Source organism: Epargyreus clarus, unplaced genomic scaffold, assembly GCF_041222505.1.
Source record: "Epargyreus clarus isolate Ecla_fem2 unplaced genomic scaffold, WU_Ecla_fem_2.2 ptg000012l, whole genome shotgun sequence".
NCBI classification, from domain to species: Eukaryota; Metazoa; Arthropoda; class Insecta; order Lepidoptera; family Hesperiidae; genus Epargyreus; species Epargyreus clarus.
In genome coordinates this window covers 2291225-2314592 of record NW_027332220.1, presented here as the reverse complement: position 1 = coordinate 2314592, position 23368 = coordinate 2291225, and the positions used below count along the sequence as shown (strand labels likewise).

Genomic DNA, 23368 nt, shown 5'->3' with positions numbered 1-23368 from the left:
ATTTTGGTATAAAAAATTGATATTTGATTTAAAAAAAGAAAAATAATGATAAACTTTTCCTGCATTAACTCTATATTATCATATTTTATTGTCGTTAATACGTTATGAACTATAAAGCAAATATAAAATAAATTAACAAATACAAAATATTATTTGATGCGTATATACAGGCTGAATGCTGATAAGTCCCATGCCATTTTTATGACGTTTTTACTAATCGACAATGTTGTGCCAGCCAGCAAAATTAGGCGCCATTTTGTTCTCCTCTCTTGTCCGTCTCACTTCGCGTGTCGTTGGATGATCTTGAAATATTATTTTACTGTATGTGATAATTTATTGATTCTGCTGTGAACTGATTGTGTTTTAAAATGTCTGACCTTTCCTAAATTCGTGCGTCGAGGCAGAGTTAGGATTATTGTAGGTAAGTGAAAATAAGCCTCAAAAAAAGGTAATGCCAATGGCGTCGTCGTCATATCATTACTATCTAAATGTATTTTGCTAATACTATTCAAGGATCATTCTTTTGTGGTCTTTATTTGTTTATTTTTACATTTTACGATAAAAGTTACAACACAATCTATTTTTCTATTACTTTTACTATAAGATGACTATTCAGTGAATTCTTCTAGTAAGTAGGTGGATGTAGTGATAAAACGTAGGTATTGTCAATTACTTAGTATAGGTACTCTGATAAATAAGTGATTAACTAAAAAAGAAGGAACTTATTTTTATTTTTGTACCATTCCAAATTCAAAACTTGTTATACTATAATGGCGCGTAATCTGCAAATATGTTACAAAACGCGGCAGCCATGTTTTGCACTGGCCATTATGTTTTTATCATATTTACCTACATCAATTATTCAGTATAATTACCCTATTATTAAAACTTTGTTTTACATTGCTATCACTACAACTTTTAGACAAGCTATATCTAAAAGATCCTTATAAATGAATTGAGTTTTGTAAAGTCAACTTCAAAATAAATTAAAATGTTAAAGTACCATATACTAATCTATGGTACCATAATATATTGAGAATCCATCATATTAATTCTTATAATTATAACCATGTAGGTAGGTCATGTTATGAATTGAAACACCAATTTTAAATGAAATATAACCTACTACACCTAATTAAATAGGTCACTGACAAAACACTGAAATATCCTGGAATACAGTTGTGAGACAGAAATGTAAACACTGAATTATAATTTCTTTTGCGTCTGTGTCTATATTTAAATTGTATACACAGAGCTAAATAGAGAATACAATATGCATCTAGCAGTGCGAGTCCCTAAATAATTTATGAAATCAAACAATGGATGGGCTGTTTCCCTTTTTATAGGTACCGAGTACACCAGTAACCATGAGCGTCATCATAAGACTCCAGAACCTTCCGTGGTCGGCAAATGCCCTCGACATTAGAAATTTCTTTCGGGGCCTCTCCATACCTGAGGGGGGCGTGCACATCGTAGGCGGAGAGCTTGGAGACGCATTCATAGCCTTCAGGTAGATATGACGTTAATCACAAATTCTTAAAAATAAAAATCACTACATAATATAATGCCAGTGTAAGTAACAGGTAATCTATGTCAAAGATACCTTAAATAGTACATAGTATTTAATTTTAGGTTGGTTATAGGCTTTTTGACTACACAAGCCATAAGGCAGATTGCAAAATCATTAAAGATACTAAGATATCCCTACTTCAACCACGTTTCATGGGAATGGTCTATAATAATCTTGATCTCATTATGTGTAAACACTTGTAAGATAATATTTATATTTATTTTTCAATAAATGACCCACAACATACTCTGTCTTTAAACCCTCTTAGATATATGAAAATAAAAAGTACTATACTATTTATAAAACAAAACAAGTCAAAAAATATTTAATACACATAATTATTAGTTACTGACTTAGTCACTTGTTAATTATACACATTCTATATGTATTCTACTGTTATCAGAAAGGTTCGATTCCTGGTAAAGGATCTAAAGCAGTATTGATATTGAATAAAATTGCATAATGTATCTGGGAAAGATATGTTAATTACAAATAGACAAACATCTGTTAATCAACTGGACAATTTCTACTTTACAAAAATTTCTACTTTACTCTGGTAAAATCATATAAATATATAATTTAAAAACCTTATTACTTCTATTACACACTGATAAACTTATATAATATGCACCTACATTAGACAAAAATCTAAGATTACCTGTTTATGATAGATTTTGTAAAATTCAAGTGGCTGTCAACTCTTATTGATATCAGTTTCGTATAATTTTAAATTTCACTATTTTAGTCTGTTCTTCGAATGTCATTTTTTTGTCATCCGATATGACGTCACTTTGTTAGTAAGCAAAAGATTTTCCATAAATTAAGTCCATAAACTTGATGGCGGCTAGCAGGTCCACGATGTAAGACCTACTAAAAAGATACACAAACACATATAGAGGCAAGGAAATCTACGCTAGAGAAATTTAGTGCAACATATTAGGCACTTGAATGTAATGGGAGACATGTGCCTACTATGTTCGACATATGGTTATCGGCAAATATACTACATTTACTATAGTCTGTAAGTTATCTAAGTTGGGCATAGTGGTTTGTAGTATCCATAAAAACAAAGCATATTATTGTCTCGAGAAGTGTTGGTATGTATTACATATAGTTCGTGCATATGTGCATTTTTATAGATAACAAAAATTGTGCTGGGCTCTACATACTTTGAAGATACTAAGTACACTGCGTTGAGTATGTGCAATGTAGGGTAGTAAGGCAGGCATATTTATATGGGGTATTCGAAGTTAGCTCTTGGAGGTACATTTCAGAAATCTACTAGTAAATAAGTATCGAGAGAGATCATGAGAAATGGCGTCGCGTGAGTTACATCATTTATTGCTCGCTCATAATTTAATCAGTAGTAAAAATTGCCTTAACACAAGAATATACTTGAGACAAAAATAATCATATGGACACATTTGTAGTATGACAAAGAAAAATATTATTTAAATAGAAATATTTTGTGTAAAGATGTCCACAGAGTGGAAATATGGGTAAGTAAAAAAATAACATTGTCACATTCAATGGTCACATACTAGTAAAAAGTAGTAATTATTGAAAGAACTCTAAGTTGTCAATTTCCATTAATTTTTTAAGTTAGTTTATATAGGGAATCTACGGTTTAGTATGCTGAAAATTTCCCAGAACTTTCTCTTCACTATCTAGTGAATTTCAGTATGTAAAAATCTGTATATTTTGTGCTTGCAAGATTTTTTTATATATACATTTACGTTCACTTATCTTCGAAGATTTTTATAATAATAACTGATTTAATTTATTACGTTACATTGTCCTTAGTGGACAGTCTACTCAGTTTGAGAAAAGAAAATAAATAAGCTACAAAATATATTGCGATTGCCTACATCGTCGGACGTACACTGTTTACAATGTTTTGCACATCGTGTAGCAAACTGAGTGCGTAAAATACATAGACAACCTTGGGATCTTGGGATCTGTATTAGGTTTTAGCTTATCCTAGCCGTTTTACCTGACTAACCTTTTCTTCTGATTCGTTGATATTATCTAGTTAATATTTATATCTATACGTATTATGTCTATATTTATGGAGAAAAATAAACTTATGACTGATTTCCGTGTGGAAATATGAAGTTACGTTTGCCCGTATGCCCAAAGTATACAGGCTAGCTATATGTACTATACATCCCTCGTCTGTATCAAATTCAAGTCCAAAAACTTTCAGGTAACGTCTGGACACAATACATCTATACGGGTATGTCATCGGAGTCCTACTATTACATGTGCTAAAATCTTGATAATATAGAACCATTCTAATATTATTACGTACTTCAACTAAATAACATTAACCTTGTATGAACAACTGCCGAGTTCTTATACCTGACACAGACTACGTATCTACCCCACTACTATGTGTTATAATACCAAATTTATACATGAATTATCATCAACAATCTATTTCAACCGCCATTTAGGCTAATAGACAGTAGGAATTTAACGATAAGATATTCACAAACGTAGGTACATTAACAAAACTATTGGCTCGTGTCAACAATTTTATGTATAACGCGAATAATATAAGTCTACATAACTACGAGAAAATTCAATCTCTCCTGACAAAAAATGCTATTTGCTTATATAAAATATTTTGCTTATATAAAATATCAAGATGGCAAAAAATCTCTGGTCCTAAGTGACTTTACCAAAATGTCCAACTGCTTAATTTTCAAAATAGAATTGTTGATCATATTATCTATTGTAGTGTTCGTTGTGTACGTAGAGACTGACTGCGTTAAGGGAGCTCTTACAATAAAAAGCGTATTGCCATGTTGATGTCTTTATTGTAACTGTTTCTGTTCCATGCTACATTTAGATATGCACACAACGCTACATACCACACTACACCTAGGGGGTATTTAAAAAAAATAGTTAAGTTTTTTTTAAACTTAAAACGATAAACACCAACTAATACATTTCTCTTAAGAGATACTCATTTCTCTTTCATGTCACACGGTTTTGCTAATTAGCTGATCTGGTCCGCATGCGGACATACCAGCTGCAATTCATACATACTTTTCCTATCATGTGTGCTACGCACACACTGGTCAGGGAGACTTCAACAAGTTAATTTAGTATGCGAGTAAAGGACGGCTGACATGAAACAAATGCTACTTTAATTGGTAAAGACGTGTATGTATAAAGATGAACATTAGGGCATGCAATATGCACGGGGTTGCCGTTGAGAATTCTGGGAGTGGGTCAAAGACGAAACGTGCATAGTCCCCGTAAAAGTGCTAGTACGCTTTGAATATAGAAATGAATCGCGTCGTCATAGCAAATTGTATGACTACACCTGCTCGCAACAACTTCAGAGCGGACTAGCAGTTTGGCACGAACTATACCTGAATTACGGCCTTTGCTAAAAAAAAATTGATTGAGTGTCAAAGTAATCAAATCTTGGTAATTTAATTTAATTTTTTTATGAACTGCCATATCGAAACAAAACTGTAATATGTATGTTCAAATAGCTCAAGTAGCCGTTCAATTAATAGCCTAGCCTGTTTACTAAACATAGACGCTTGGGTGTTTTCTGCGCTCCGGGTATGGGGGCCCCCGGTGCTGTCGCACCGCCCTAATGCGTCCCCTGCATGTTAGATATGTCGGTCGAAACTATTTATTTTAGGTGCATTTTGATAGAAGTATAAGTGTACTATACCAGCAGGTAGCCTGTATATGAAAATTATTGTAACATGTGAGCGTTCGGGAAGTTACGGAGTATCTTCTCGTCCAAAATTCCTCAGTGCCTGAAGTCGAAACTATTCGAGCAATGTGTGTTGCCAGTGATGACCTACGGCGCCGAAACGGGGTCCTTTACTGTAGGCCTCGTTCGAAAGCTCAGAGTCGCTCAGCGTGCTATGGAGAGAGCTATGCTTGGTATTTCGCTACGAGACATGATTCGCAATGATGAAATCCGTAGACGAACTAAGCTTACCGACATAGCTCTCAAAATTAGCATGCTGAAGTGGCAATGGACCGGCCACATCGCTCGGAGGACCGATAACCGATGGGGAAGAAAGGTCCTCAAGTGGCGACCACGCGTAGGCAAAAGGAGTTCAGGCCGCCCCCCGACCAGGTGGACCGACGACCTGAAGAAGACGGCGGGAAACCGCTGGATTCAAAGGGCACGGGACCGGTTGGAGTGGCGCCAATTAGGGGAGGCCTATGTCCAGCAGTGGACCTCAAAAGGCTGATGGATGGATGGATGGAACATATGAGCCCTAGTGAATAAGAAATGCCGTACTCATACCGTAATCCTTCTACTGAAAGATAAAGTGATGAAACGACAAAATTGTGAATGTTTAAGCTTACTAATAATAGACTGAACATAGCGAATATTTTTTTATTCAGTACAGAAAAAATCATCCCAAATATATTTTTTTGCATAAAATTGCACATGTTACACATGGGTACTAATTTCACTATGATGGACCGAATCAGCAAGTGAATTTCATTTAAACCTCAAAGGATAGTCCATTTCAACAAATATTTATTTGATTTAATAACAAAATAATTTCAGTTGCTACGAAAAAGAATCTTCTCCAATATTCTTAATTTTAACAAACTATTAAACGACTTATAAGCTTTGGGGTCGTTATCGGGGTAACTATTCTCTAACGTATGTTTACTCTGGTATGCTCGACGTGTTTGCCGCGACATCGCTACGGTCGCCCATTTCTACTCTTCAACGTTCACCTCACCTAGCCCAGTTAATATCAGAGGCAACAGATCCGTTAGCAACAGTTAACTTGGTACGAAGAGTCTTCTCGAAACACCCTTTCAGTTTGCTTCTGTAATAACACTTCACAAATCCTATCTTTCTGTCTGTTGAGACTCTTCTTTTAGCTAACTTTAGTTTTAATTATATTTATGCATTACAACTATGTAAATGTATCGTTTTCCTTACTAACACAGCAAACGGGCTAGGCCGTGTGGCCCATAAAGGAAAAATACGTAAAACAGGGAACTAAAACATTTGATAGGACGTCTCACCTACAATAGTATAAATATAGTCTCCTCAGCCTGGCAACAAAAAGCAAATAAGAAAAATAAAAAAAACAGGCTTTTAGTATTTTAATTGCACAATTTAATTTTTGTGTCTACCTTCAGTTACAAGGAGATAAATCGGTTTCTAAAGAAAAAGTAAAAACTAATATTTGCCAATTACTACAGATGACTTACAATCATATAGTATGCTAATTTAAGAAATTACAAATACAAAGTCTTTATTATTTAAAATTTAAAATGTTACTCGTAGAATGTTGTCTCTCGTGGTCTCCAAGGTTCATCGAACAGCGGAGACATCTCACCAGGTGCTATAGAAGCTGCAAACTATCATGAACACAGGCTATTACGATGTGATGAACGGCGGACACAAAATTAAGTCGCTAGAGAGTATAGAGCAGTATACACATAACTCCGGGTTCGCGTTTTTTGCGGTTTATACATAAACCACGACTTCCTTTCGGGAATTCTAATCTCTAAGTTAGTCTCTTTCGAACAACAAGTGCAAAACTGCTAAATCTTGGCACACAAGTTGGCGGAAACTAGACCAGTCTCAGCTGCCATTCGGCACCAAAACACCCAGACCCTTGATTTCGGTTAATGGAATCACCTCGAGGCTTAGCAGCGATACGAGATGTAATACATCAAATGGTTGAATAACACTAAAGATCTTAATATCGATTTTAGCTATTTCTTTATTCCAAATTTCATAAAGTTTTAAGCTTATAATTTATTAAGTTCACCTAAGTCAATTTAACTTAATAAATAATGTATGTCAAAATTCTTATTCACTTTTCTCGCGTTATATACTACTTTTATATATCCTTCAATTTTGCTGTTTCTTGGACTTCCTGAGTTTGTGTAGGACGTAAGTTGGGTGTTACATTCCATTTTTTTTTGGTTAGAAGTAAGTGAAGTTATTATACAAATTTACTTTACTGAAGTAAAAATGCAAAAAATCATACGCTTAACTTAAATGTTATCAAAGGCTGAGATAAAGGAATCTTGGATTAAGAACGCTGCCTGTTATTCTCTTCTGTGTATCGTTAGTGTCCATAAAAAGTATTTTAATCATGGTGGCGCGGTGGGTAAATTTTAAACAAGCACCAGGAATATTTACGAATTTATTTTTGACTTCGTAAAAAGTTTAGGCTCTATATATTGCTGTTCTGTCAACTACTGTGGTAATACTCAATATTAAATTTTTAAACTCTACACACTACTATGTCTACAACTGCTAAATTCATTTCGTATCCTTTTGCTACACTAGCGCCATTTTGGGGAGCTTTTCGAACTGATATTCTAGCTGCTTACAACTGAATATTCGAGATTTTCTACATGAGATGGTTCTTATCTCTACCACTCTCTACCCTTCATAGGTTCGGTTATCTTATTTGTCACTTTCTAGATCAACGGGATCAACAACAAACTATATATTTCGGTTGATTTTTTTAGGGATGCTCACACCTTTCAGGATACCAACTGTCGTGAATTTGCAAGTGCGTGTGAATTTTCATGTGTAGATATGTGCAAGATCAACATGAATATAAAAATTTACAATTCTGAAAGTGTTTTCGGTAGACCACATGTTATACAACCAATATGCATTTAAAATTATATGTAGGTAATATTATTTATCGAGATATATCCGGATATTAACAAGCTTTTTATGATTAAATTGTACCTACCCACGCTTGTCTCAAATGCATGTAGGTATTTAAGACCTTAAATTCGGTATAATAATTACATTTCCAGAACTGTTATAATCTGCTTAACAAAACGTGATACGCTAAAATACGTGTATGTGTGTCTTCCTAATCTGAATCTGACTAGATGAGAAATATGAGAAACGGACTGTCTTGCTTTCTTCATTTCAAATCTGAGTAGGTGAGAAATAACAGAAACGGACTACCTTTACTCGCTTATAGTCCGCGCCAATCTTCTAATCCGCTCTGAGGTTGTTGCGCGCAGGTGTAGGACAGAGAGCCAATGCGGTCTAACACAACCACAAGCATATACTCCGTAGCAACAGTAAAGGCACACTAACGCAGCTATGTACCCGTGGGCGAGAGCGGGTATCAGGGGGGTTCCGCGCTGTCTTCGACCCGCTTATAACTACAATTTGCTATTGCGCCGCGACAGGTTTCTATATTCGGAGCAGACAAGCAATTTGGCGCGGACTATATCCTGCTAACGATTTGATCGTCGGATGCGCGGCATACCTGCAGTGACCCCAGGTGACGGTGGCATGCGCGGTTCTACAACCATAAGTTTCCTGCTTTTGCTGCGGTATTCGTAAACAACGCATGGTGTGGTCAAAAAACTGCGACCTGAAATTGGAAAGTATCTTTTACTTCTATTTTCTTATTCTATGTTGCGATTCCGCTACCGTGGCGGGTGCAGTTGAAAATCGCTCCGTCAGTAATTAGTCTTTAACTTCTACAGTTTGCAGTAACTTATCCTTCAACAGAAAATAGACACATATTTGAATATACTTATCGTTACTTCTTAAATTAACGTGATCTTGACTAAATTTTTAAGATAAATAGTTTGTAAAAACCGAAGTTTATTTTTATACTGCTTCGAAGTTAGTTTTTTTTTTGTTTTCCGAGGGGGAAACCTTCGAAAGATACCCGGTGCCGTGGGAGCGACACAGAGTTATGTGAGATTCTTACCGCACAAAACCCCCCCGGTGGCCGGTCCCGGCGCTGCGTAAAGGACTCCGGAATCTCCAGAGGAACGCAACCGAAGTCCTCTTAGCGCGTTGCCCCGTCATGCTCCGCCCTGGTGCTCACCTGCCGCTCGCCACACCGTCTGTTATACACGACGGTATGCGACCACACATATCGTCGTCCTTCCCGGGGCCGCTGGCCGGGCGGTTTGAGCTCTCATTCTTACCGCTCGAAACCCCGGAAGCCCTTACGACAGGCAGGGGATACCGTAACCCTATTCTGGTCCCGGAACTACAGGGACTCGTAGTTAGAGTTTACATTATCTTTTCAGTATTAAACATTGTTTTTTATTTTTAGGCTTTGGGCCCAACATATAACAACTAGTTTATATGAAATAACGTCATCATTGTAGCCCACATTGTTTGTCTGAATTTTGAACTTTTTACAAACAAAGTTAACACTACCTCTTTCAACTTTTTTCTTTCTTTTTTTCTAATTTGGTGATTGATGAATGTTATTAGTTTTCATAAAACTATGTTTACCCGACTGCCAAGGAAGGGTTATGTTTTTCGCGCGTATCTTGTATGTTTGTCTTTCTTTATTTGGTCGGATGTAACAAACGACTGGATGACCGTCGACAATTAAGGTGTCATTTTATTCGTCTCAGTGACCCGAGTGTCCTTAGATAAGGATTAGAAAAAAAATTAAAATGGCGGATTTTTGGCGCGAAATACTAACACATTTAAAAAAAAAGTTTACCGAACATATCGAGTATGGTATCAAATAAAAGGAAATTAAACGAAGATTATAAAAACATATTTGTATGTATATAAAACAGCAAGATGACTAACTGACTGACAAACTAAATGACTTTTTCATTTTTCAGAAATCAACGTACAGCCAAAACCGCTCAATTTAGAGTTCTGAAATCTTGCACATAGGTTCGCTATATAGCGTAAATAAGTTCTAATAAAGGCCTAAGAATCTAAGAAAGATTTAGGAAATTCTACCCCTAAGAGGGTAAAATGGGGTATTACAGTTTTTTTTAAATCCTTTGATTTTGAAGCAACTTCTATAAAGTTTAGTATTTGACTTTCTGGAGAGAAATAAGGACACACCTATTTATCCCTTTCCGAAAAATCAACCCCGTAGAGGGTAAAATAAGGGTTAAAAGTTAATTTGAACATTTTTAAGAAACGACTATGAAATTTTGTATCTGGCTTGTTGGATAAAAGTAATGAAATTCTACCTCTAACGAGGTCAAATAATGACTGGAGCTTTGAATTACTGAAATTATATATTGTATAGAGCGTAAATAGTGGATTTTTTCCGAAATAGTAACACGTTTTAAAAAACGTTGACCAAACCTATCGAGTTAGGGTATCAAAATAAAGGAAATTAAAAGGAGATTACATATACACCATATAATATATATGTACATTAATATAACACATCGCGATGACTGTCTGACTAAATGAGTAAGTTGCTCACTAAATGAGTGTCAGTGTGTACATCAAAGTAAAGGGAAACCGCTGAACTTAAGCGTGCTGGAATTTTATACATAGGTTCTTTATATAACGTTATTGAGCACAACGATGATAAAATAGGATAATATTGTTTGAACATCTTTTGTTTTTGGCTTTCTGGATAAAAATAATGAAACTCCTATTTCACGTTTTTGGATATTGTACTTCAGCCTTTTTAGTGCAGTCGGGTTTTTGTTTTTTTAATTAAATTACTTGTAACTTGACACTTGGAGGGCCTTCACCTCTTTCGATAGATGATACGAGGTCTTAGGATTTCAATTGTCACTGGCCACCGTATTTTTTTTCTATATCACTAACTTTATTTAAGGTTTATATGCCAGAAATATTTGCTATCCTCTTGACAATATTTCCAATTCGAATACCCCGTAATGGGTAGAATATGTATGTCGCCTCTTACGACAGGCAGAGGATACCGTAGCCCTATTCTGGTCCCGGAACTACAGGGACAACGTCATGTTATGGCCTAATATCAGTTTAACAAAATTTTGAGAAATTAGTAGGTACTTAGTTTTTCAAGTGCCGACTTCAGAAGTATAAATCTAACCAACTTATATTTAAATTATTTTTCAATTTGTAGTGACATTGAAGACGGTTCTATTTTTTGTTAAAAAAAACTCCTTTTAGTGATAACATAAAATCTAAATATAGAGTTTACTACGTGAAACTTTGATAAGTAAAGATACTTCGCCGCCTTAAAATTTAATGAAGTAAACTTAGATGTGAACATAAATGCAAACTTTAAACGTAACCTTTATTACGTGTACCTACATATTCGTTATGGTTGATGGATCTCTGCTCACCAACTTTATTATAAAAATACGTTACTACCGTCAGTAGGATAATATATCTATGGTTACTACCGATGTGCCGGTTGATTTCGTGGTGGTACGATCTGTTCTGTATTAAAACCCTACCACCGTAGTAATGGTCCAGTGTGAAAACCTGTCTCTAATTAAATATAAATTGATAGTTACTTTCAAGCTATTTACTATTGCAATGCGTTTGATTCATATATGACAGATTATTGTAGGAGAAGTAATACTATTAATCACAACTTCTGACTTATTATAGAATAGTATTGTTATCTAAGTTGACCACAAAAGCGTTGCCAAAATATTTGAATTATAAAAACAAATGTAAAAAAGTATTTATTTTGCGAACTTGTATGATATTGAAACACACAATAGATTCTCAAGAAGGCGTGGCGAACAAGATTTATTTTATTTAACGAAATGTTGCTTACACTAATATTTGTTTATCAACTCTTTTATATATCTTTTCTTTAAATTGTTTCCATTTATTGAATTATCTGTAGATCTATAGAGATATCATTTTTGTAAAAGAATTAGTTCTCCTTATCCTACTATTTTACAGGATAGCCTATTTTTTTATTGTGGACTGTAGTGGTAAGAAGTACTGTCTCATATGAGAAATATATCAAGTAAATTTGAAAAAGTGTTAAATTTAAATCAGAAAATAACAGTTCAAAATAGTGCTAGTATAGCAGTACAAGAGTAAAATGATTTAGCAGTTTTAGATAGAGTAAAGTGAGTGAGCTCTGTTGAATATTTGAATAATTTAAACAGAACTTAATTTAACGACTTTTGATGGACACTCGGATATACAAGAGAACTGTACTTAGGTACCTCTACACTCCATATCATTGATTTAAAAAGCGTCAGTTGTTAGTGAATTGACTTTGTTAAAAGGAAAGAGTTGTGTGGGTTTAAACCAACTTATATAGTCAGGCCCTCTGTATACATGGAATTATATTATGCTAACAATAGTAGCCGTAGTGGTAGTAGTAGCAGTCGATTTAACATCAATAGAAAAGTAGGAAACAGTGTAACGCGCGCTGACACCGTCTGACTTTCCGCATTGGTGCGTACATGCAGTTGAAGTGGCACATAGTCTAAAGACGTACGCTAAAATTGACGCGGTTGGACGCTCGCGTAGTTGAGCAATGGTATAAAAAACGTGCGTGCGACGGATTTCTAGACGCGCGGCGGCCGCACGCGATGGGCTCCTGCTCGCTTATTTGGTTTCTCCAAATCAAGTGTGCGCGGCCACTCCTCGTACCGCGGGTCGTGACAACGGAAGCCCATGGCGGATCCTAGGCCTGTGTCGGACGTCCACACCGGACCTGCGCAGTTTTTAGGGTACGCCTGTAAGTATGTGCCTGTGGAGTTAAGTACTGATATTTGTGACACGTGTGAGCACTCCAGCAGATGAATTCTGTATTTTTTTAATCTTCATCTCCCGACGACAAAAATCCACTGGACGTATATTGGAATGAATGGACTTATAAGTATACCTACAAGTGAAATTCGTACATCGTACGATGGGACCATATTATTATTATGTATTTTAGATATCTGACTTTACGCCATTTAGAATGTTTTAGCTCCGATAAACTTTGACCGTGGGAAACTAAGTTTTGATAGGTTTAGGTAATCGATTTTCTAAACTTATTATAATCGACATTACGTCTGCATATTCTGTATTCATACCTAAATACGAACTTATCATACATTAGAATAAATATTGAACCTTAATGGTTAAGCAAATTAGTATTATAATTTGATTAATCATTATTAGTGAAAAGAAAAATGTTAATTATATTATTTATTATTATAAAACGTCTGATCAGTTGAGATGTTATAAATGTTAGTCTCTATAAATTTAGCGTGCAAACGTCTGCTCTGACACGATTATACTTTTTTGATGTCAAGGGTGGGTTTGTGCGAAGGTAAATCTAAGTTTATGGGGAGCTCTTGTAGGTACCTCGGCCGCCATCTTGTAAAAGAGGTACAAATCGGTTTCACGCCGTGTAAGACAATATACTCGTATGTCACTAATTGTTTTAAATTTCAACATAAAGACATATAACTAAACAAAGAAAAAAAAACAAATTATTCATGTTATTATAAAACTACAAAACTGGTTCATTTAATGGCAGCCCTCAACGGATTTTCTTGTGTTTCTTATCTTCTTCATCTTCAAGAACCAAGTAGGTACGTAGAGAAGTGCTATGAAAAATTTTTTAACAAAAAATACAACCGACTTCTATGTCATTACAAAGTAAAAAATAATTCAAATAATGTAGGTTTAGTACATATTTCTGAAGTCGGCGCTCATATTAGACACGCTGTTTACATCGTTATCCAACGAAATATATTGAGCGCCGACTTCAGAAACTTTGTAGTGACATAGAAGTCGGTTGTATTTTTTGTTAAAAAATTTTTTTCACCCTTTTTAGTGATGACATAATAACATTTATATTAATACAATATAAAAATTGTATAAACGTGATCATGAATTACGGTAAGGTCTGAATTTACATTGATTGGAACCGCCCGCTCGCAGGGCGCTACCGCGCCCTGCTCGCTTAGTTGTATATTGTCTTATATGTTCCAACCTAACCTAACTAAATAGTCAATGATGGACTGGCTTCGCAATTTCATTAGAACCTACACCAACTATCTTCAAACACAACTCAATTATTCCCATCGGTTGAGGAGTTACATATTTTGTCTCCGAGACACATTATCAGACTCTTAAATAGTCAATGATGAAGTGGCTTTGCAATTTCATTAGAACCTACACCAAATATCTTTAAACACAACTCAATTATTCCCATCGGTTGAGGAGTTACATATTTTATCTCCGAGCCACATTATCAGACCCTCAAATAGTCAATGATGTACTGGCTTCGCAATTTCATTAGAACCTACACTAAATATCTTCAAACACAACTCAATTATTCCCATCGGTTGAGGAGTTACATATTTTGTCTCCGAGCCACATTATCAGACCCTCAAATAGTCAATGATGAACTGGCTTCGCAATTTCATTAGAACCTACACTAAATATCTTCAAACACAACTCAATTATTCCCATCGGTTGAGGAGTTACATATTTTGTCTCCAGAACCCACTCTGATCCTCATCATATTTAAATGGGACCAACTTGTAGCAATTGTCCACACACGAAATGAAAGGCATTAAAATAAGTTCATAAACGGCGAAGTTATGGCTGTTATATTTACATGGGTGGAGGAGTTCCCCTCTTTTTCTCCAGAACCAATCGATGGATCCTAACCATATTTAAATGGGACCAACTTGCAGCTCGTCTCTACACAATAAAAAAAGAATTATTAAAATCGGTCCAGTAACGGCGGAGTAATTGGTGTACATACATAAAAAAAAAAAAGATACCGGCCGAATTGATAACCACCTCCTTTTTGAAGTCGGTTAAAAACGAATACTATTCAAATCTCCTATTACTGGCCATACTCCTTCAGGCAAAATATTGTATATACAGTTTACGTATCGTACGTTATTTATTTAACCGTGGATAATGTTAATCCATCTTATTAGGTAGCTAATTAGGTACACACGCGATTATGTGAAGGCATACCACTCTTGCGAGAAACCTTTGATGAGATTGATGTTCAAAAATGACCTCCAAGAGAAAAATCCAGAAACATGTAACCTCTTGGATATTGACTTTTTTGCCTAGGAGGTGGGATGTAGGGTGACTTTCTTAGTTGGTTTTACCCCTAAATAACTTACTTGTTTTATTTATTTGGTGCATCACCTCTAAAAAGAAATGAACAAAAGGCTTAAATACTTGATGGCAACTCGTTGCTGCTTGATTTCTACCCGTCAACCCTGGGTAGATGTTGAGAATTTGCAGCAGGTGGTATATTAGAAACATTATTTTTAGGACTTATAAAGGTTGTCGCAAGGGACACCGTGGCGTGGAAGTGAATCGTCTAGCAGGGTTACTGCTTCTTCCTTGAATATTCTAATAGTTTAAACGCGCTAATTACATACATAACATTCTCTGCAGTTCTATCATAGGTTGGTATATCTAAATACAAAATAAATAGTGTAATACACACTGCAAAGCATATTAGGTACACTGTTGGGATACACATATGTGGGAAATTCAGGTACGAAATAAAACGAACATGACCTCGGATGTTTTACCATCCCGGCTATAAGAGGTCTCCCGGCTGCTTACTACAAATTACTATAAAAGACGATAAACACCCGATGCGAGTGAGACATTTAACTAAAACTGCCGTGTGTGTGCGAAGAGGGCGTCCGCTCCCGACAGCCCGAGATCTGCGGCGATCAGCCGCCGCTTGCCACCCGCGATATCGTGACGGACCCATCCGTGACGTGACCCGATGACCCATGACGTAGGTGTGACACGAGTAAATTTGAGAAACAATTCTTTGAACGGATGCCCGACACGTGTGTCTGCCGCCCGCCCCGCATGTAAAAGCACAACGCGGGCAGTCTCCAATGCACTTGCACTGCTCATACTATTTTTCAATATAGACACGCAAGCGTGACACTGAAATGTTACATTTGGGTTACAATTAGGGATGGCGATTCTATCCGAAAAAATAATAATTAAAAAAAAAGTAACGCTTACAAGTAAAAAGCGTGGGGTGTTTGATATTTTAAATGTTACAATCATTCTATTGGCAATTATATATGAGAGGATAGTTTTTACTCTGAATTCATTTATTATAACTTAAATTTTATTTGAGGTGATTCATTATGATTGATTGTTAAATCTACTACTGTAACATATATTAGTACCTACTGTAATATTAAACTCTATGTAATTAAAAAGTATTTTCTAGTTTTTAGCTCGATTAGCAAAAAAGCGTGTTTTTTTATTTTTTTAACTATTATTTATTTTTGATTTTTTAGTCTATGACAAGCTCATAAATTGGGGAATTAATTAATCTAATAAGGATAATGGGAAACTGTTATGAAATTATTGTATTGTCATCGGTCCTTGATACGTGTGCAAAGTTTAAAATTAATCAGTGTTGTAGAATATGGTGTAGATTGAGCTCAAAGATTACATTACATACATATAACCCAAGCTAATAAAAGCGTGTTAAAAAGATCGATGCCAGAATCGGTTCAAATCGAAAGGCAATAAATCAATTCACAAAAATCGATCTTCGATCTTTTGAGTCAAAAAGGGCGAAGATAAAGAAAAAAAAGAGATCCGTACAAGCACTGAAATACATGTCAAGAGATGTCAGAGGACGCAATTTTATTTAGAGCAAAGTTGCACATAATTCAATTGGACACCATAATTGCTCTTGTAATTTTGTGTGTCACAAATTATTTATCTGATAGAGCGTGAAAACAATATGCATCCTATTTTCAAAATGGCGACCGAGGGACAAGATTGCAACCCCACGAATTTTGATTTAGTTTTACACACCCCCCATGACATTCAAAAGTTAAAAATGCGTACTCTTGCATGCTGAGGACCAAAATTGTAATTTTTAACAGGACTATAATGTCTATAGATATAAATAGTGTCTTACCTGGAGTTACGCCGGGGCCGCGCCGTATTCTATGCTCTTTTATGCTTCACTTTTTGGGAGATATCCATGCCCCACAGATACATTAAATAGATTACAGCTTTAAATTTTTTTTACACTTGATCGAGTCGACGCGAGTTCATCCTCAATATCGAGTTTGCCTAAAAGCATCTGAATACAGCGCCTCTGGTATCCACCACCATTAGGAACAAAAAATTTTCATTGCGAGTTCCTTCGATTTATTGAGTGATAGATTATACTAAAGATAGGTAGGTAAATAAAAATTTAAGAACAAACCAAAAACAAATAAATATAACACTATTATTCATATCACAGGAAGCCATGCATTGGCATTGTTCATATAGTTATTCCATGCCATCCATGGATTCAGGATTGACTCTATCTTGAATAATATATCAAGATAGACTCAATCCTGAATCCATTGATCCAGGATTGAGTCTATCTTGATATATTATTCAAGACAGAGTCAATCCTGAATCGTTATTAGGAATCGTTATCGTTATTAGGTATCGTTTATCGAGATACATTATTTAGGACCCGGTGTATCTATTCTAGTAACTTTCTTTTATAAAGAAAAGTAAGTATATTTATGGAAAGTGTATAGAAAATTTACAATAGCTACACTCTTAGCTTCAGTGACCTTTCATGAATTAAGGGTGCCACGGATGATGAAGCTGAATGGATATACAGCAATGACGAACTCACGGACACTCAGATAAGAAATTTACTTTTCACATAGATGTCTGCCGGGGGTCAAACCAGAAACCCGCTGTGTAGCAGACGATATGATGAGCTACGTCACTAGGGTAGACATTGACTATAATGGACTGACGCAATGTAATTGTACGAGTAATTTAGGGACGTGAAGCTAGTCAGAACCTACACATTACACCGGTGGCCATAGATTAGTAAAGATTACTCACTCCTAACAAGAAAATGTACCCAGTTTTGAGAATTGAAACAGTTGCGTAAAAAAAAAATTGCCACGTCTCCGTGCTAAAATGTCCCTAAAATACTTGAAATTATTATTATAAATTATTTAATTATCATGAAAATGACGCAGTATTAGTTATTTATTCGTAAATTTACTCTAAAAATGTTTTATTTGTCAAGAATTAAAAAAAAGGCGGCGAAGTATCTTTACTAATCTATGCCGGTGGCATAAAGTAGCGGCGCCACTGATCATGCTCAAGTACTGCTAGTGCGCGGTAATGTAGTGTGTAATTCTAATCACCCATCTACGCTTAAACTTTGTGTAAGTTAATTAGTATATACACATGCAGCTGTTTAAATTAATTTATCTTGAGAAAGCAATGAGACGTGAGACGTGCACAAAAAATTTTCAATTTGCCGCCAAATCTTAAAACAAATGACAAATGATTGAAATATATACCTAATAATATTGGTAAAGAGTTCTATTTTCAAAATTTAAACTTATTTTTTTAATATAATGTTTATACGTGGCCAGTTCTAAAAACTTTCAGTTTGGCCCTCGTACATCACAAGCTCTATTACAAAACTAAATGAATTCTTGTTTTGAGACCAACGAACGTGTAATGCCACCGGCATTGTTGAATTTTAAATAATATTCATATTTCATTGACGATTTAGCTTTTAAATTTATGAATAATATTAAATTACTACCTACTATTTTTAATTAGATGATTTGTGATACACTCTATCACACATCGAAAGGTGATAGAACTAGTAAGTACGACCGGGTAGATACCACCGCCACGCTTATTTCTATAGTGAAGTATATATAGGGTTCCGGGAAAAGGTATGGATGCTGACTGACTTGATATAAGACTACTATCATAATCCTGAGGAGCGGCAACGTATCTGTGATCGGCTCTAATGAGAACCCCTATTTAATGTTAGTTACAGATGTTCATGGGCGTCAGGGACCATTTAGCGTCAGGTGGACTGCATGCGCGTTTTCCACTTTAATCTTAGAAAAACGAAAGTACCTATTTAACTATAGCCTCATCCTTCTCATTTATAGAGGAAAATTGTGACCAGTGGTCAAATTCGCATACGTAGGCCCCTCAATAAATTAGGCAAAAATTTACGCAGTGTCTGAAGTCTGCTAAAAAATGTCTATTAAGAAACCTAATTATAATGAGCACAATTTACAAATACAATGTTTTACATAATTTGAGTTTATTATGTTATTGCATAATCAATTATGAACACAAATCACCTAATTAAAAATCCAGACAAATTCTAAAATTTAAAAAGATAAATATTTCTGGATAAAATAATTTCGCTCATATACCTACCTAAGTCAAACTTTTCACAGAGTATATACCAGTCATGTGCTATGCAAAGTATCGAACATAGTTTCCTATTGTTACAGTACGGATGAGGATGCTCGTCAAGGGATGATGCTCAATGGCGGCAAGATCAAGGAGATCCAGGTCAAGTTGCTGCTCAGTTCGCGCTCCGAGATGCACAAAGTGATCGAGGCGGCGCGGCAGAGCGTGCCCATCCTGACGCTAACGGCGGCCGCGTCGCCCGCCCCCGCCGCGCCCCCCGCACCGCCCGTCATCTCCCAACCCACACCTGCTCCAGCCATTACTCCCTTTTCCGCAGCTCTAGGCACAAACCCACTCTCCAGTTTCAGTATCCCCGGCATAGGAAACCCGCAGGAGATTCCGCAGCCCGCTGTGATCGAAATACCTGCGCCACTTTCGAGTCCCACCCAAATCACCGTTAACCTTGATGAGGAAAAAGATGATGATAAGCCAGATAAAGTGCGGAAACAGGACAAAGATAGGCGTCGCACGCGATCTCGTTCTAGGTCCAGGGATAGAGAAAGGAAGGATCGCAAGAGAGATCGCCGGGATCGGTCGCGGTCGAGGGAGAGAAGACGCCGTGACCGCAGCCGTAGCAGAGAACGACGGGATCGCAAACGGGACCGAAAGGATCGCAGTCGGTCGCGAGAAAGGTCGCCCCGACGGTCCCGCGATAAACGTGACAGAAAATCACCGCTCAACGTTAGTCAAGACCGATCTCTTGATGGTGTGTCTGATATTTCGGGCCCAATGTTATCTAAGTTTCCCAACAAGATGCCTGGACATTTAACGCAATCACAAGGACCGATGCAACCCGGTGGGATGCAAAATGGGCCGACAGGAATCATGAGAGAAAATGAAAGTCGGTTCAGCGACCCAGCGCTGGCAGACACCTTTAACAAATTACAGGAGCTGGGTAAGAAACGTAATCCGAACGCCTTTCAAGGCGATCAAAATGGAGGCAGGTTCTCAAGTATTCGCGGCGGGGGAAACCCACCTCGCGGTGGCGGCAGTTTCCGTCGCGAGAACCGGCCATCTCGATTTGATGACCAACAGCATGACTGTTGTGTTGCAATCAGGAACGCACCAAACCACACAAGTTACGGTGACGTACGCCGTTTCTTCCCGTTCATGATAGACAAGCACGGCATTAAAATGATAAATGATAATATGGGAAGACGCACTGGCAACATTTTCGTTCGGTTTTGTGACACTCGGTCCAAACAACTCGCTCTGCACATGAAAGTGAACGAGTTAAAAGGTGCTCCAGTAAATGTTGAACATTTAGACGATGAAGCTTATGAATCCGCCGTAGATTCCTTTCTACCATTCCGCGAAGACAATGATGATGAAGATCCTAGTTTGGTTATTGCTGAGACTGAAGAAAATAATGCACAGCCAGCGTTTAACATTATTAAATTGTCCGATTTACCCACTTTTGTTAAAGAACACGATATAATTAAGACGTTTAGCGAATTTTCACTCTTATCAATAACTCTCAAGGATTGTCGTAACACTCGATCTAAAGTCGCTTTTGTACAGTTTGTAAAGCCTGAAGACGCCAAGATAGTTCTTGAATCTAAAGATAGATATCTTTTTGGAAGACGACAACCAACAATTACGATCGCCACTTCCGAAGAATATGAAAATGAAAAATTAACTGTAATGGGTAAAGATACAGATCCATCCAATGGTATGGGTCAATCGCAAGACCTGCCCGGACCACGAGATCCTAGACAGAGACGTCAGCCAATAGACCAAGGGTCGCCACAAATGATACCGCCGCAAGGTGGCTCGGCAATGCAAGGTGGACCTCAGATTCAAGGTGGCCCCCCGATGCAACCTCAAGGACCGCCCTTCTTCCCCAATCCACAGTTTCCAGTGCAGCCTCAAAACTTTGGAACACCATATCCAAGCCCGCAATTCGGAGCATTCCCAAGTAGACCTGGGATGCCCCATATGCCACGGGCCGGTGCTAACAATTGGCCAAATCGACCTCCTTTCCCTAATCAAGGGGAACAAATTCCAGGAGGGCCATTGGCAAAACCACACGTCCTATCCGTTGATATGGAAAACGAAACACTCGATTGCATTCTCATGAAGGGGCTTCCGCGAGGAACGAACGATAGAAGCATTGTAACATTCCTCTCGGACACAGGTGCAGTACCCGCAAGGATACACATAATGCTGGACGCGAACGGTACGCCTTCCGGTGAATGTTTCTGTGAATTCCGGTCAACGCAGGAGGCTCTGCAGGCTGTTGCAAAACATGGTCAAAATTTAGAAGACAGCAGATTAACAATCGAACTAGTTTCAAAGAGAGTCGTGGAGGAAGCCCTCGAGGGCCCCAAGCAGGCCGATGTGAAACGCGAGAGTCTACTCGGCAACGGTCCAGCGATGTTCTTCGAAGCTCCGCGCGGAGGGTTTCCTCCCCGAGGCCCTTACCGAGGCCGCGGCGGGTTCGATAGAGGAGGCTTCGAGCGGGGCGGGTTCAATCGAGGCGGGTTCGACCAACTCCGCGGGGGCTTCGACCAGGGCCGAGGCGGGTACGATCACGGCCGGGGAGACTTCAATCAGGGGAGAGGGGGCTTCCGTGGCAGGGGCGGCTGGAACGAGCGAGGCGGGCGCGGGTTCGAGCGCGGCCGCGGGCGGGGCTTCGGCCGCGGCCGCGGGGGCGTCGCCTTCGAGAACGGTCGCGAGCGCGAGCCGCGCGCCGACGAGGAGGACCCCGCGCTGGAGGACTTCGGCGCGCCCGGCTGCGTGGTGTCCATGGAGAACGTGCCCTTCCGCGCGACCATCGACGACATCCTGGCCTTCTTCTCGGAGTTCGAGCTGTCCCAGGACGACGTGATCCGGCGGTACAACGAGCGCGGGCAGCCCACGGGCGACGCGCGCGTGGCCTTCCGCGCCGCCTTCGACGCTCAGCGCGCCGTGCAGACCTGCCACCTCAACATGATACACGACCGCCGCATACACCTAAACGTCCTCTAGCACGCGGGCCACACTCCTGAACTCTCCTCGGATTCAGATTGTGTCGAATGATCGCCATCGACACGGCTTCGGTGTATATAGTGTAGTATTAGACGATACATCCATTTCACGAACTCTATTGAAGTGTTATTTCGTGTACATAGTAGATTTATGGAGACAATTATGACTAATAGGCACACGATTATGCCCACCGTCGCGAAGTGATAGCGATATGGTTCAGCTACATTTTAGTAGTATTTTATATTAAGCTTAGATTAAGTAATGAAAAGTAAGGTTCTTGGAAATAAAAAAGTTTTATACCTAATTCGTAGTTTTATTTCATAAAATATAAAGATTCGTTGAAAAAATTATAAAAAGCGTGTGCTGAAGTAAGAAATTATATAATCCGTCATCTTGAATATATAATATCGTGATTTTGAATTTTAAATCCTAGAAAAGTCGTTTCATTAGTTGTGGAATTAAAGAAGTCAAATATAATCTAAAAATTATAATGTCGTGAACACACAAATACATGTCTGCCTATGGATTTAAAACAATTTATTACCTCCTCTACAGTGATATGACCCTGGTATTGGATTTTATTACAAACTAGTTTTTGCCCGCGGCTTCGCCCGCGTTTAAAAGAAAATAATATAACATACTAACATATATAACACTGTAAATTTCGTACCCTCAACTTTGCTAAAAATCATCACTTGATCAAATGCATAGTTTACGATTCAATTCTTACTAATATCGATTAAAATAATCGATGTTTTGGGTCCAAAAGATCGATTCTCCGATTAATCGATCTTAGATCACCATCCCCAGTTCCCGTGGGATTTCCGGGATAAAAACTATCCTATGTCCTTTCTCGAGTCTCA

At 37.7% G+C, this 23368-nt stretch overlaps 1 protein-coding gene across 1 annotated transcript; it reads left to right on the top strand.

The window, feature by feature from the left end:
- The first annotated feature begins 241 nt into the window (after nucleotides 1-241).
- Nucleotides 242-22809, top strand: LOC140746100 (uncharacterized). Its single transcript, XM_073078102.1, has 3 exons — nucleotides 242-421; nucleotides 1347-1510; nucleotides 19577-22809. Exons 2-3 carry the CDS (start codon nucleotides 1368-1370, stop codon nucleotides 22503-22505), a joined length of 3072 nt encoding a protein of 1023 aa, XP_072934203.1. The 5' UTR covers nucleotides 242-421; nucleotides 1347-1367; the 3' UTR covers nucleotides 22506-22809.
- Nucleotides 22810-23368: the final 559 nt, after the last annotated feature.

Excerpts from the sequence above, each read along its gene's own strand:
- LOC140746100 (XM_073078102.1), top strand. The coding sequence starts at position 1,368 with ATGAGCGTCATCATAAGACTCCAGAACCTTCCGTGGTCGGCAAATGCC. Across the intron at positions 1,511-19,576 it reads GACGCATTCATAGCCTTCAG|TACGGATGAGGATGCTCGTC; the intron begins GTAGATATGACG and ends CTATTGTTACAG.